Consider the following 13,059-nt stretch of genomic DNA (forward strand, 5'->3'; position numbering starts at 1 on the left):
GGATTTGCATAATATCATCTTATTTTGACAAAGTCTCCATCTATATATTTGTTCTCCTTGATTAAATGTGTAGTGTCTTCAAATACCAGATGGTGAAACAGGATTATTCCACAAGCCACAGAAAGACTAAATGTAAAAGAAAACTACAAAAAATAAGAAAGATTTGGTGAATGAATTTAAAATAGATTTCAAGATCAGGGATATGACCACCATTTAATTTGAGGATTCATTAAATGTACAAATGCCATAACCTTGACATCTGCATACTGTTATATATATGGGCAGATGTTACTGCTCCTTTTTAGGTTGATGGAACTCTGACCTGAGCATAAATGTTTCATCTTTTGCCTTCTTTTGGGATGTTACAGACAGACAAGCAAACTCATTTTTGTATGTTAATTTCCTATGACAGTCAAAATGAATCCACAACAAATCTATATGCTATATTTTAATTGGACATTGAAGGAGAACATTTGGTACGGATTGCCATAGAATTGCAATTGTAGCAACTGTACATCAATTTATACACACACTAGTGTTTAGTGAAAGCAATAAGTCAACACCTTAAGTATGATATAGGATGAATATGAGAATGCTTGTTAAAGTTAGCGCTAGCTGGTGATATGAGCTGTAGCTTCTCAAAGGAAAAAAATAAAATGCTATTCCTAAGGTTGCTTCTGTAGCCTTTCATTTGCGTAATGGTAGACGGGTGTTCATAGTCGTCAACCAAACTATGAGAACTATGGAGATTACACATCAAGGTAATTAGACTGCTGGGAGATTTTCATAATTGGCTTTATAGCATTTGTTATGATGCATAAATTGTATAGTACAGGGAGAGAGAGAGAGAGAGAAAGAGACTGTTAAAAACCAAAAGAGAGAAAAAAAAAGGTTGCTCCGCTGCACATCTGTCTATGCTTTTCAAGGCTGCCTAATGAGATAATGTTGAAAATGAGCAAGTTCTTAACAGAGTAGGGATGTGGGAGTGTCAGAGGCGTAGCAACCACCGTACGCCAAACATCTGAGGAACACGTCTCATCCCACAGAAGAGGCAGTGGGGCTGGGATAGAGGGTGTTCAAGATCCACACACAAAACATTATTATTAAGTACAACTATGGCTTATGAAAGTTATGTTGTAGTATTCATGCGGTAACATTTGTTTTATTTGTTTATTCCCAAGACCAATTCAAAAAACTGTATGAGAATTTAAGATGAAATGTCACTGTGCCACTATTGGCTTCCATTGACAGGTATGCACCTCCACTTCAGTACATAAATAAATACGTAAACATCACTATGGCAGGTTTGTTTGAATTCTAAACTATATTGTTCTACTGAATTCTTACTGTTGGCCTAGTTCTGCAATTTCGGGCTTGTGTTCTACAGTATGTCCCATCTGCAGTCCCACTGACAGGCTTCGGCAGACCCATTCACACAAGACAGGAGATGTAGCCTACATATGTTGGATCAACAGAAAAGTTTGAGTCACTTGTCTTACTGAATATGCTAAGCAATATGTCACCAGAAATGTGGATAGATGCACTATTCACCTGGTGTTCACAAATAACATAAAGCCAGTTACAGCTCACTCAACAAGAAAACACTGCATTTGCATTTGATTATCTGTACATATAGTCAATTGTTTAACAATATGTCTACCAAGCCAATTCCAATGCACATGATGCAAAACATCCTTTTACTGGATATGTGAACTATCAAACTGGGACATATGACATTTTCTCATCTTTTCTGCAAAGACACTACTTTGGTATAGAACTACCATTTATACAATGTACATACATTGGATTTCAACAAATATTTAGATTTTCCTTTTAATGGTTAGTCTTTTATATTTATTCCATGTTTTTTTTGCACTATATATTTTTTAACAACCAGCATCAAGCTCTCTTCTTATGCAACACATAGCAATTAAATGTTTTGTCCATATTTGTTTCTCAAAACACACACACACACACACACGCTAATCAGAATATCTGAGACATGTCACTGCGGATGTGTAGAGCCTTACAGTTTACATGGTGGAGTTGACGTCACTGCTGACCTTACAACTGGTGCTCGTGCATGAAGGAGGCGCTGCCTCCAGTGGAGGAAGGAGAAGTCTGCTGTCCAGGTGAAGTGAAGCTGGCCAGAGGTATGACCTTGACTGGCTCTGCTTTCTTGCTGGTGCAGTGTCTCTCCAACGTGTTATAGAACTGCGGACGGTTGATTCCTTTGTCCAGATCGTCCTTGGGTACTGACCGGCCCAAGGTGTGACGCCCGTCCATCTTGCCTCCTCGGGCCCAGCTCTGCTGGAAGCCGAAGGAAGGCAGGGTGATGGTGGTGGTGGACGTCTGGAACTGGGTCAGGGCTGGGGGCATCCAGCAGCTGTCGGAGTGGCCAAGGATCAGACATTCCTGGGTGCAGGTCTCTGAGGCTTCTGCCAAGGCTTTCTGCAGGTTCACTTCAATGGCTGCAAAGGCAATTAGGAAACGAGAAAAAAGAAGCAAGAACAGAGATAAGCTTAGTTAACTGTGTAATAAAACAGGAATACATTGAGAAAAATGAGAAAACACATACAAACTAAAACACCCACACACACTAAAGTACACTACTGTCATTGAGATAAACTGTTATGAGATGAAAAGCCAAAGAGGGATAGAGAATGAGGGGAATCACCTAAATGAAATACAAAAGTTGATATAATAAAGTTACACACTTATTTAAGGCTGACCTGCAAATGTCAACCTTTTAGAGAAATGAAAGGCTGTAATAAATGTTTGATTCATCTTGAAATGAGAAAAACACCACCAGAACATTTAATTTTCATTGGTATTCCCATGGCTCCAACTGTTTACCTACAATATGCAATGAATTCCCTGTAGCTTAATTAAATCTAGAAAAAACTGTCTCAGTTGTTTTTGTCTGCGATTGTCTTAGCCGTATTAAATATTTAATGAACATTTTAACAAATTGTTGTTTATTTTTAACCCTGTCATCATGACACGGCTTGCTTTTCCTCAGATCTCGTTTGACTTTGAGATAAATCTGGTCAATTAAGATAACTTAAAAAAATGACTAAATGTAAATAACTCAAACACTGAACATGACCGTATCACAACCAAGCCCTGCCTCTTTCGAATTTGTGTTAGCGTTTTTGACATTTGAGGTACAACAAATATAGTTATGAGGACTGTATTTGATTTGCATCCAGAGGAGAGGACTGGAAAGCAAGGCACTCAAACTATCTTATCTCATTATGCCTTCGCTGACAACACATGTGAAATGAGTCTAGGAAGAGGCCTCACCATTGAGCCCAAGCAATAAAGCCTGTCAACTCAGATAATTAGAATGTAAAACAGTATGCACCAAGGCAAATAGGAGCCCACAATGTTATGTTTCCTATCTGCCTAAGAAAAGAGAGGTCCTTGCTTGAACATCACATCAGTCCTCTAGGCTTCAGCTTCAAGCTGTCACATAGAAATAATTTAGCATATTTGCATAAGTAAGAACGCAATCAATAATTGAATGGTCCTAGGCCTATGAGTTCCCTCCATTATAAGTTGTGCATGCTCTGTTTAATTCTATTCCCCAGTCATTTGAAGAGATTTTTTTCCTTCCACTGTGTTTATTGTTTTTTAAAGTCTATAAAACTAACTAGTTTATATATTGTTTAGTATATTGCGGCAAAAAAGCAGTCTACAATTAAAACATATGCTGGTATTGTTATGTTACAGTGAAACACTGTAATTGCAGCCTGAGCAGTACAAAAGCAATGTATTTTAATTACGAAAACAGCTGAAAATGAGCCACCTGATATAAATTATCCAGGATATATTTGGAGTCTCCACATGATGTCAAATCTGTCCTCTCCATATTGAACTCAGCCTTTTGAGCCCCTGTGTGTGTAAATCTGTGGAGCGGTAAATGTGTCACCTTTCAGAGGGTCACTACCTTCATTAAGGCTAAAATGATGCTGCTCACCCTTCTCTGAGCAAGCACAATTAGCCTCAGCCAAGTCCTTACTATTCCCTGACTCAATCTTTCTGAGGTTTCTGCTGTTGTTGTGTTTCCATAGCATTTTTCAACATTAAAATTCCCTCATTATTACACTGCACACATTGTCTAGCAAACCATTGCACCCACAAACACACCAAGGCATGCACACAAGCACATACAAAACAAGGCCTTCATGATTTTTTGGGGGGGCTACAAGAGCACTTTTCCACCCTAAAAGACATTAAGTTCAGTACAAAGGAAGGTGATTGTCTGTAATTACATAATACGTGAAAGGTGTCTGGTGCTTCAGAGCTTCCCCAGGTGCAAACGCCACGAACTTACAACATGGGCTGTCAGGCGAATTGTGTCAACAGCCAGAAGTGCTTCTATTTTTGCAAGTGATATTTCACATTAAAACAGCTTCCAAAGAGATGTAGCCTAGTCTGTATCAGTCACTACTCCGCTGGGACGATCGCTTGACTGATGTTGCTGACAGCTCCGGCTGCTTTCGTCAACCAGAGGCGAACCGCTCCTTCTGACGTTGCCTAAGTGCCTTTTGTATTCAGGGCAAATAACATTACCCCCGTGGAGCTTTTGAGAGGAAGCGCACCATGCTGATGCCACTGATCCCACATAGCTGTGAAGGCCTCTCTGTCCCTTTCAGAAGATCATTTGTATAAAAGATTCCATGGCAGAACACAAACCCTAATGGTTTTAATCTGAATCATCCGCTTTATCTAAAATGATTACAGGGTGGAATGTCTCCTACTGTACCATTGTCCTACAACATGACTCCGCCAGCACGTTTAGTGTTCATGCCAGCAATTTGTTTGTCTCAGTGTTCATGGCAGCTAACTGCTTTTTGAGCGTTGAGTTGCTGTCAACACAATTAACATCACCGATCCCTTAAAACTGTAAATATGAAATTACAAGACCTGTAAAGTCTTTGTGAGATAATAGAACAATACACTATCCATGTTTGTTGTGTTTCTATAGTCTAAACTTCCTTGTGGCACAGTTCCTGACTACAAGTGGATCTAAGGTCTTCGGCAAGGTGATCCCACAGCAGTAGCCCATGGCAACCTTGTTCTGCAACATCGACACATAGCCGAGCCAAACTAGCTATTGAACACTGCTGCATCCACCTTTTTTTGACCTTCCGTTCTCCACAGTAAAGTCCGTGGCAGACATTCTTCAAGCGTCCATGTGTAAAGATTTATTAAAAGAAGTACCGTATGAAACAGTTGCCAAAGGATGTGAAAATATTTATTCTCCATTGAGTTTCAGCACCATAAGGACTGTCAGGCAATGTGTTGAGGATCAACACAGCTCATGTATCCAAGCAAATGCAAGTTTACTGACAACATGGTGCATGATAGTCCACGTATTAGTTAACGTGTACTGTTACTGTACTGTAGGTCTGAAACAATGTCATCATCAGAGTAAGCCACCCCATAATAAATCCCAAAAGGTTTAGTACTGTCTACTTTTTGGATATAAGGAAAATGTTGCTTTATCTATCTACAGGACCTCTCCTACACTATACAGTTACACTAATAATCCATCAACTCAATAATTGTATTCATTGGGCTTTTTTTTTTTACATTGAAAACTATACAATAGCTGCACATTACTGGAGTTTGTTAACAAAGACCCTTTTAAGCTGTTATATCAGGTCCCTGAAAGGGATATTTACAATGACAAGCTATTTACCCTCAAAGCTAGTTATATCTTGATGAGATTCACATTAAGACTTGCACACATACCATAATTCAACTCATCATGTTAGCATGCACCAACTCATTATTGCTAATCAAATAGATAATTGCATGGATTTAGGACATTAGATTCCCTGAACACAGTTAGGTAGTAAAGTTAATGAAGATACTGACTGTATTCTGACAGCAACAACAACTTTCCTTCTGTATGTCTAGTATAGTCATAATGAAATTGTCATTCCCATTTGATTGCTTCATTTAAATTAATTGTATTCTATTGAAATGACATAAAATGCATTCTTCTAACTAGCAAGTGTCTAAGGTGAGACATAGGAAGAACTTTATTCAAGCAGATGCTTTGTATTCAAGACTATGCTGTTTCACTCTGAAGGATGGCTAACAACATAACATGGCAGGGTCTCCCTGACATTTGAGAGTCATAAAGAGAACCTTTACACGCCTCAACATGTCAATGTCAGGTGGTTCAAGTTCAACAAGAAGAGAGTGTTTTCTAAGGTATTTTGTGTCATGGGATGAAAAGTATGTGTAAATGATAGACTTTACCTTACTTACTTTAGTTGTGAAATGGCAAATATGCAAGTACTCGGGTTAGACAGGCTTTGGTTGTGTGTCGAAGAAAGAAACACTCACCAGCGATTAACGGAATCCCATTCTGTCAAACACAATGAATTTTGAAAGGAAATAATTGAATTTGTAATTACAAAGACTTTATCACTTTACATTGCCTAACACCCACTCAAATTCAGCATCTGGATAGGCAAATGAACGGTCATTAATAATAATGAGGATATTTAACCTCACAGCCATTCCAGAATAGTCAAGATGACGTTTTCATTATGCTGCATGTCACAAGCATGACTTGGATAGCTAAATCTCTGCAAATATATCACAGATAGGCCACCTACTGTATTACATGATACACTTTCCTTCTCTCACTCTCTCTCTTAGTGTTCCTATTTCAGTCACTTTCATGATTGATTAAAACTTTGGGTTTCGGATTCATGTGGTTTCATGATACATTCAACGATTACCAAGCTTTGAGAAGACATCTGGTTTCAGCATGAACATGTATCATCATCACGCATGGTGTGTTCTAGAGGTATTAGTTCATTTGTGCGCTGGTTCTTTCTGTGTGGTTCTGGCCTGCAGGCACGAGTAAGTTACAATTGAAATTAGTAACACAAAATCCTGCAAAACCGATTTAACACAGATTTCCTACATTTTCAGGTTTTTACCCCCCCAAAAGAGGATTATAATCCTACAGGAAGCAATATGGGATGACAAGCGCTGTCATTGTCAACGGTGACAAGGGCAGGTGAGAGTAAATATTCAATTGAGGCAATAAAACGCTGCTGTTGGAAAGAGGGTTTGGCTGTGCCACTGAGGTCAAAGACCCCATGCACTGTGGAAGGTGACATGCGTTATGATCTATAAGAACTATTCTGAGGTGAGGAGATCAAGGTCTTGACAACCTGATGAAATTACGATAAAATCCATGGTGATTCAATGATGACGCATTCCAATGATGTGTGCTCTAGAGGCATTTGACAGTGTCGCTGATCTAAGGTAGAGGGGGCTACATCCAGATAGGAATATCAGATGACACTGTATAAGGACATCTAAAATAATGTAGTGGAAGAAGTTCCATGCCACACATTCACTTGAGCAAGTCAACCAGGCCACTCAGAACAGAAAACCGTAAAAGCTTGAAGCCCCACAGAATTTCTTTTTCACTGTCCCTTCTTTCCACATTTCCAAAACAAATAGAGGCGCCTATAATGAATGGGGTCCTTTAAAGAAGACAATATGCCTGAGATAAGAGCAAAAAAGGTCATTCATATATACTCTGAACTAATTACGTTTGATGCATTTGTCGAGGCTCTCCTCACAATGGCCGGTCTCAGAGCTGCATACGTATTTATCAGTACTTGTGGGACCCATACAGTTCCACTGCTGCAATCCATCTAGCCTTGTCTGCTCTCTGTCCCCTTCTCTCCCCTTCCTCTATTCTCTCCCATTTGACCCGTTGTAACTGAAAGTAATTGCAGGCAGAAAACAACATCTAATGATTACTTTATCTGGGACTCCGGGAGAGAAAAGTCACAGACAGGTACATTCAACAGAAAGAGGAGGTTCTTTTTTTTCCCGACACACAATTTCAAACAACAAAGAATATTATTGACTTGGCTGAGATTAAAACACCCAAACAAATAACAAAGTAGAGAGAAAGGACAAAGTGCACAAAGAAAGAAAGGTTCTCCTGAACACCTAGTGTCAAACACTTTTCTCTCTTTTTGTTACTCTTGATTAAATATATGTTGCAGGTTGAAGCTTCCATCCTCTCTCAAACACCAACAAACCTAATAGAACTTATAGGTTTAATTGAATGTAAATGTACCCATCTACTGCACTACACCCACCTCCTCTACTAACTTTCTAGGCCTTCTTAATGAATAGCATCCAAAGCCGAAGGCTACAGCAACACCATAACCACCATTTCTGTCAACAAAAAAGTTGAAAGTGAGAAAGATAGGGAGACAGAGGGGATAGAGACAGAAACAGAAGGAGAGTGAGGAAAAAAATGATAAAGACAAATTGCGGACAAGCTTTATTCCTGCCACTTGACTTTTTTTCCGTTTGGTCGTGATGGTACTGATTGCATCTCCTTCATTATGTCTGAAGGCTAGTCTTGTCTTCAGGATGGGCTGAATCTCTGTCAGCCGCCCAGCCGTCGGTGTCAACATCAACACAATCAACGCTGGCCAAACACACAGCATGGGCTGAATAGATGAGAGGTGCAAACACCATAACAATCAGCAATCAGCACTGATCACCGCGACGACGCAGAGAGTGCTGAAGAGGACTCATCTAGGATAGACTTTCTGAGCTTGTTCAGGATACTGCTGTTGTGTAGATGTGTGTTGCAGACTAGAAAGAAGTAATACATAAATGCATATTTACCAAGAGTTGAGCACAAAGAGATAGGCCTCCCTTAAAATTCATTGCAGACATATGAACGTATTAAATCTCCATATTTCGTAATTTCTCAGAGAGAGCAAGCATAAAACTTTCAGGTGAAAAATGGGAAATAGGTTGATAAAGACAAACCTGACAAATAGATTTGATGTTTTTCAAAAAGCTTTGCAGCATACAAGAGCTCTATATACAATCTACTGGATAAAAAGGGAAGCTTTTTGATCCAAACAAGTTAAGTGTTCCTTGGAAAATATGGCCTGGACAATACATTGTCATTACCCAGCCACAGTGTATACAAAAAGGTCCAAAACTACAAAAATGTCATAGATACAAACACTCTGAATGTACAAATACAAACTGATTGTTCGTATGTGGTTTTAGAACTTCATGCATCATGTGACTAGAAAATTCATCAGACTGACCTGTTGGCCCCAATTATTAAGGAAACCAAGAATGAATCAAATTAATGTTGAGGTCTGCCCCCGGCTTTCACTGTCATGTCTCTACATCCTGTGGGCCCAGCAGAGGAGAAGAAGAGGTGGAATAAACAAGGTGCCACCACTGCATATGCTATATATCTTGTAGTCATTAATGATTAGCTCCTTTTTCCCTTAGCCATACATTATTGTTATTGCCTCTGTGGTCAGACAGATAGTAAGTGGATACAAAGGCATCAGCCGAGTCTATCTTTCAGCTGTTAACTGGCAGGCAGAAAACAAGTCGCCAACACCACTGTCATTATTTCAGTGCATGAGGGATCTAGGAAACTGCAATATTTTATGTTGCTAGCCCGGAGGGATCTGTTCTGCGCTATGTGTCTGCTTCTACTTTTTCCCCTTTTTTGTCCCTGACACATCTGACAACGATGTCTTCTTAAACACACACACTTTGGCCACAAAAAGATGACCTAAAGAATAATAATATGGCATTGACTCACAAGCAGTCATGTGTCGTATTGACAGTATTGGCAAAGCTGTCTGGAAAAGGTATATGTAAACCAGTTGCTTAGCTGAATAGTGGTTGCATACAGGATTTGCTGTATCAGTGTGTTGTGTAGTAAAACGGTTAATATAAGGGGCAGGCACTCCTGGTCCCAGTACGCATGTACACTTTAAAGGTTTTCTTTTCTGAGGCGGTGTAGTGGTTCCTCAGGGGACAAGTATTAATTTTTCACTCAAACCTCCTTGAATAATGAATTTTGTCCTATTTATACCCCCGTGATAAGTCCACCAAATGCCCTAAAAAGGGGTTATTCTGAAAAAGCTATGGCTTTCAGAGAGAAAAAACATGAAATTTCCAATCTTATCATGTTTAATATATTTGTATCAGCTACTAAGGACGGTAAATCAGAAAATGTATCACTAACAGACATAAAAAAACATCCAAACTGTGTATTTGATTAAATCTGATCTATAATTTTTGCGTTTCGACATTGACTGTCATTCTCCCCCTCCCAAACACAGACCTAGTTCAATCATTTCCACTACACAAGGAGCAGCTGACAGACACCCTTATTTACTAGTCAGAAAAAGATGCTGGTGTTAGTGGTAATGTTTCTGTCTGTGGGTTCTTGTGTTGTGGGCCGTGAGTGCAGTCTCCTTGTCAAAGGACTGGCATTGATGGTTCAGCACAACAACAGAGTGAAAGACAGAAAGAAAGTAAGGAAGAGTTAGACAGACAGAGAGTCAGAGATCTAGAGGGCAGCAAACATGGCTTGATTCCTCCAGAGTAATCAGACAAGATTCTGCTTCTTTCCCCTTGTGTTCTTCTATAGCACTCACATGCTGTATGGGTGAAAGGATTCCTATCTAGTCACTATGTACCAGGGAAACAATTGAGGGCAAAGCCTCCTGCCTCCAAACCATATATAACTCTCATAACTTCAGTTATCAACTGTGTCTAGGAATAGAATAGTATACTTTGACATAATGGTATAATCAACTTTTCAAAAGAAAAGAAGATTATTTTAAATTACTACCTAACAAGCACAGTCCACTTACGGTATATTCTTCATATCCATCTGTCATATAATCATAAAGAGACTGAATTATCAGTAATTCCATTAACTTTTCTAAAACCTTATTTTCTCTTGTTAGTAAGTGGCTGAGCCTTGATGTGCATATTGTTAGCACCTTTTTATGAAGCTTTTTATCATTATCACCTTCACCTATCTGAACTCAATTCTTGTCTTACAAAGCAACTTTCAGATGCTGAAATGAAGTACTTTCAAAAGAAGAAGAAAAAACAGGATGCTGTGTGGATGTAGGTTGCTACTGATTGGGTTTTGTCAACGATGATGAGGGGGAATTCTCTAGAGGGCAGAACATTCCACAGGGAAAGAGCCAAAGAAAATATCCCCTTTGACTGCTTGTTCTTCCAAGACTGCCTGGAACTCATTGACCCCAATGTTTTTTTCTTTTTGCCTTTAGTATCAAACATCAAACATTAACACTGTACACTTTTGATTTGTGTCCCTACCAGCCCCCAAGGTCTCCAATCACCACACACACACACACACACACACACACACACACACACACACACACACACACACACACACACACACACACACACACACACACACACACACACACACACACACACACTTTATTCTTCTCCTGCTAACCCCCAAACACCCCCACAAACCCTGTGTTCTGTCTGGTCTCATGCTTGGCGTCCTGGATGGGCCATAATGTCAGGATGCATTAAGAGAGCTTAGGGAGGGCATTGGGAGGAGGTTCAACTTCACTAATGCCCCTCCTCACAAATGTCACAAACTCATTGGGGCAGTTGTGCATGGCATGTGCAACTTTAAATTAATTCCTAGTACAGTGCAGCCCCAATTTTCAGTTAGCTATGACATCACCAGCAACTAGACCCCAAGTCTATTTCAAGACATTTTGAGTGACTCACTGTATAAAGAGACCAGTACCCATTTCTATGATAATTTCCTATTCACCATGGGAAGACAGAAACACTGATACGTTTCATTTCGTTATTATTAACTGGTGTGGAAATGTCTAGGATGGGGCTGCATAGTTGACTGTTGTAAAAGAAGCACTTGCTGAAGTTGTTATTGGGGTGGAAATTTGACCGAAAATGCTAGTCTAGTGCACATTTGCTAGACCCACATATGCGTAGTCCTAGGTGTGGCTAGACTCTTGCTTAGCAGGCTAAGGCAGCCCCACTAAATGGAAGGAACCTGGCTTCCAAATCGTGCACTCACCACTGCAGAACAGCCTAGTTGTCCATGTAGAGGCTTTGGGAACTACCATTACAGAATTGTCCTCTTTATTAGCCCCATCCCAGACTCTCCAGTCTCGTCTCTAATTCTGCTAATTAGCTGAACCCATCAGGTAGACAATTTCATTTTCAATTAAAACTCTACTCCTACTTTGACCTTGGGCGCAGCATGGGGACACACTTACAGACCCACACAGGTCCCAGGTAGTTACAGGTGCTATTTAAGAAGAAATCTTAACTCAATTTGAACCCAGTTGCTATTGAATACATAGGCCCTGTTCGACCGAATCAAGACAAGAGTTCAGCAAGGTATATTTCTTCCGGAAATATCCCTAATGTGATTATCGAAAGTGACCCAATTAACCCCTCCAAGGCTGGACAACGAAGGTCCGCCTGGGCCTGAAGGCTGACAGATTTACGAGTATGCAGTTAATCTGCCTGACTAGTTACGGCTGTGAATCCAAATGTTTGGATTATGATGATTACATGATGGCGACACCACACACAAACACAGTAAACACTTTGTCTCATCAAGACAAAATGCCGAATTCATGTAACATAGCCTTTAAGGTCTGTAGTATGTCAGAACAATTCCACTCCAAAGAATTTTATGTAGACTACAGTTTATTAAATGGTTTTAATCTTCATCCTCCAGAAATATACATTGACCACATAGAAAAACTAAACAACATGACTTGACCTATGCCTTTCAGACACTGTCTGAATAAGGTTAATACTGTGATGACAAAATGTATAGGGGAAAAATAATTAACCAACTTTGACAGGCTCTGCAATCACAGTTGCCTCTCCGACTCGATGCTGTGTCAATCAGCAAAATGTTTGTTTCATACAACGCTGCCGCTGGGTTTCATTTGAAAGGCGAAGGGAGATGCAGCAGTGAATCATCAGTCAATAGCTCAGAGCCAGTGGTAAATGTTGATTTATGACATTCTCTCAACCTAAAAGCCCCACCCCCATCCTTTTCCATCCAGCATCTGCAATATTGGTAATGTAGGAGTTAGCCAAAATTTGAGAAAGAGGAAATTAAAAGTTTGTCTAGACCAATCCCCCCCCCAAAAAAGAAACAAAAACCAAACCAAAAAA

At 39.8% G+C, this 13,059-nt stretch overlaps 1 protein-coding gene across 1 annotated transcript in view; it reads right to left on the reverse strand.

The window, feature by feature from the left end:
- Nucleotides 1–2,064: 2,064 nt before the first annotated feature.
- pcdh11 (protocadherin 11) overlaps nucleotides 2,065–13,059 on the reverse strand; it is a 98,487-nt gene continuing 87,492 nt past the window's right edge. Inside the window, exon 4 of the mRNA XM_067248106.1 lies at nucleotides 2,065–2,471. Within this exon, the coding sequence (XP_067104207.1) occupies nucleotides 2,065–2,471 (407 nt within the window). The remainder of the gene's footprint in view (nucleotides 2,472–13,059) is intronic.

This window comes from Osmerus mordax, chromosome 12 (genome assembly GCF_038355195.1).
Source record: "Osmerus mordax isolate fOsmMor3 chromosome 12, fOsmMor3.pri, whole genome shotgun sequence".
In the NCBI taxonomy this organism is placed as follows: Eukaryota; Metazoa; Chordata; class Actinopteri; order Osmeriformes; family Osmeridae; genus Osmerus; species Osmerus mordax.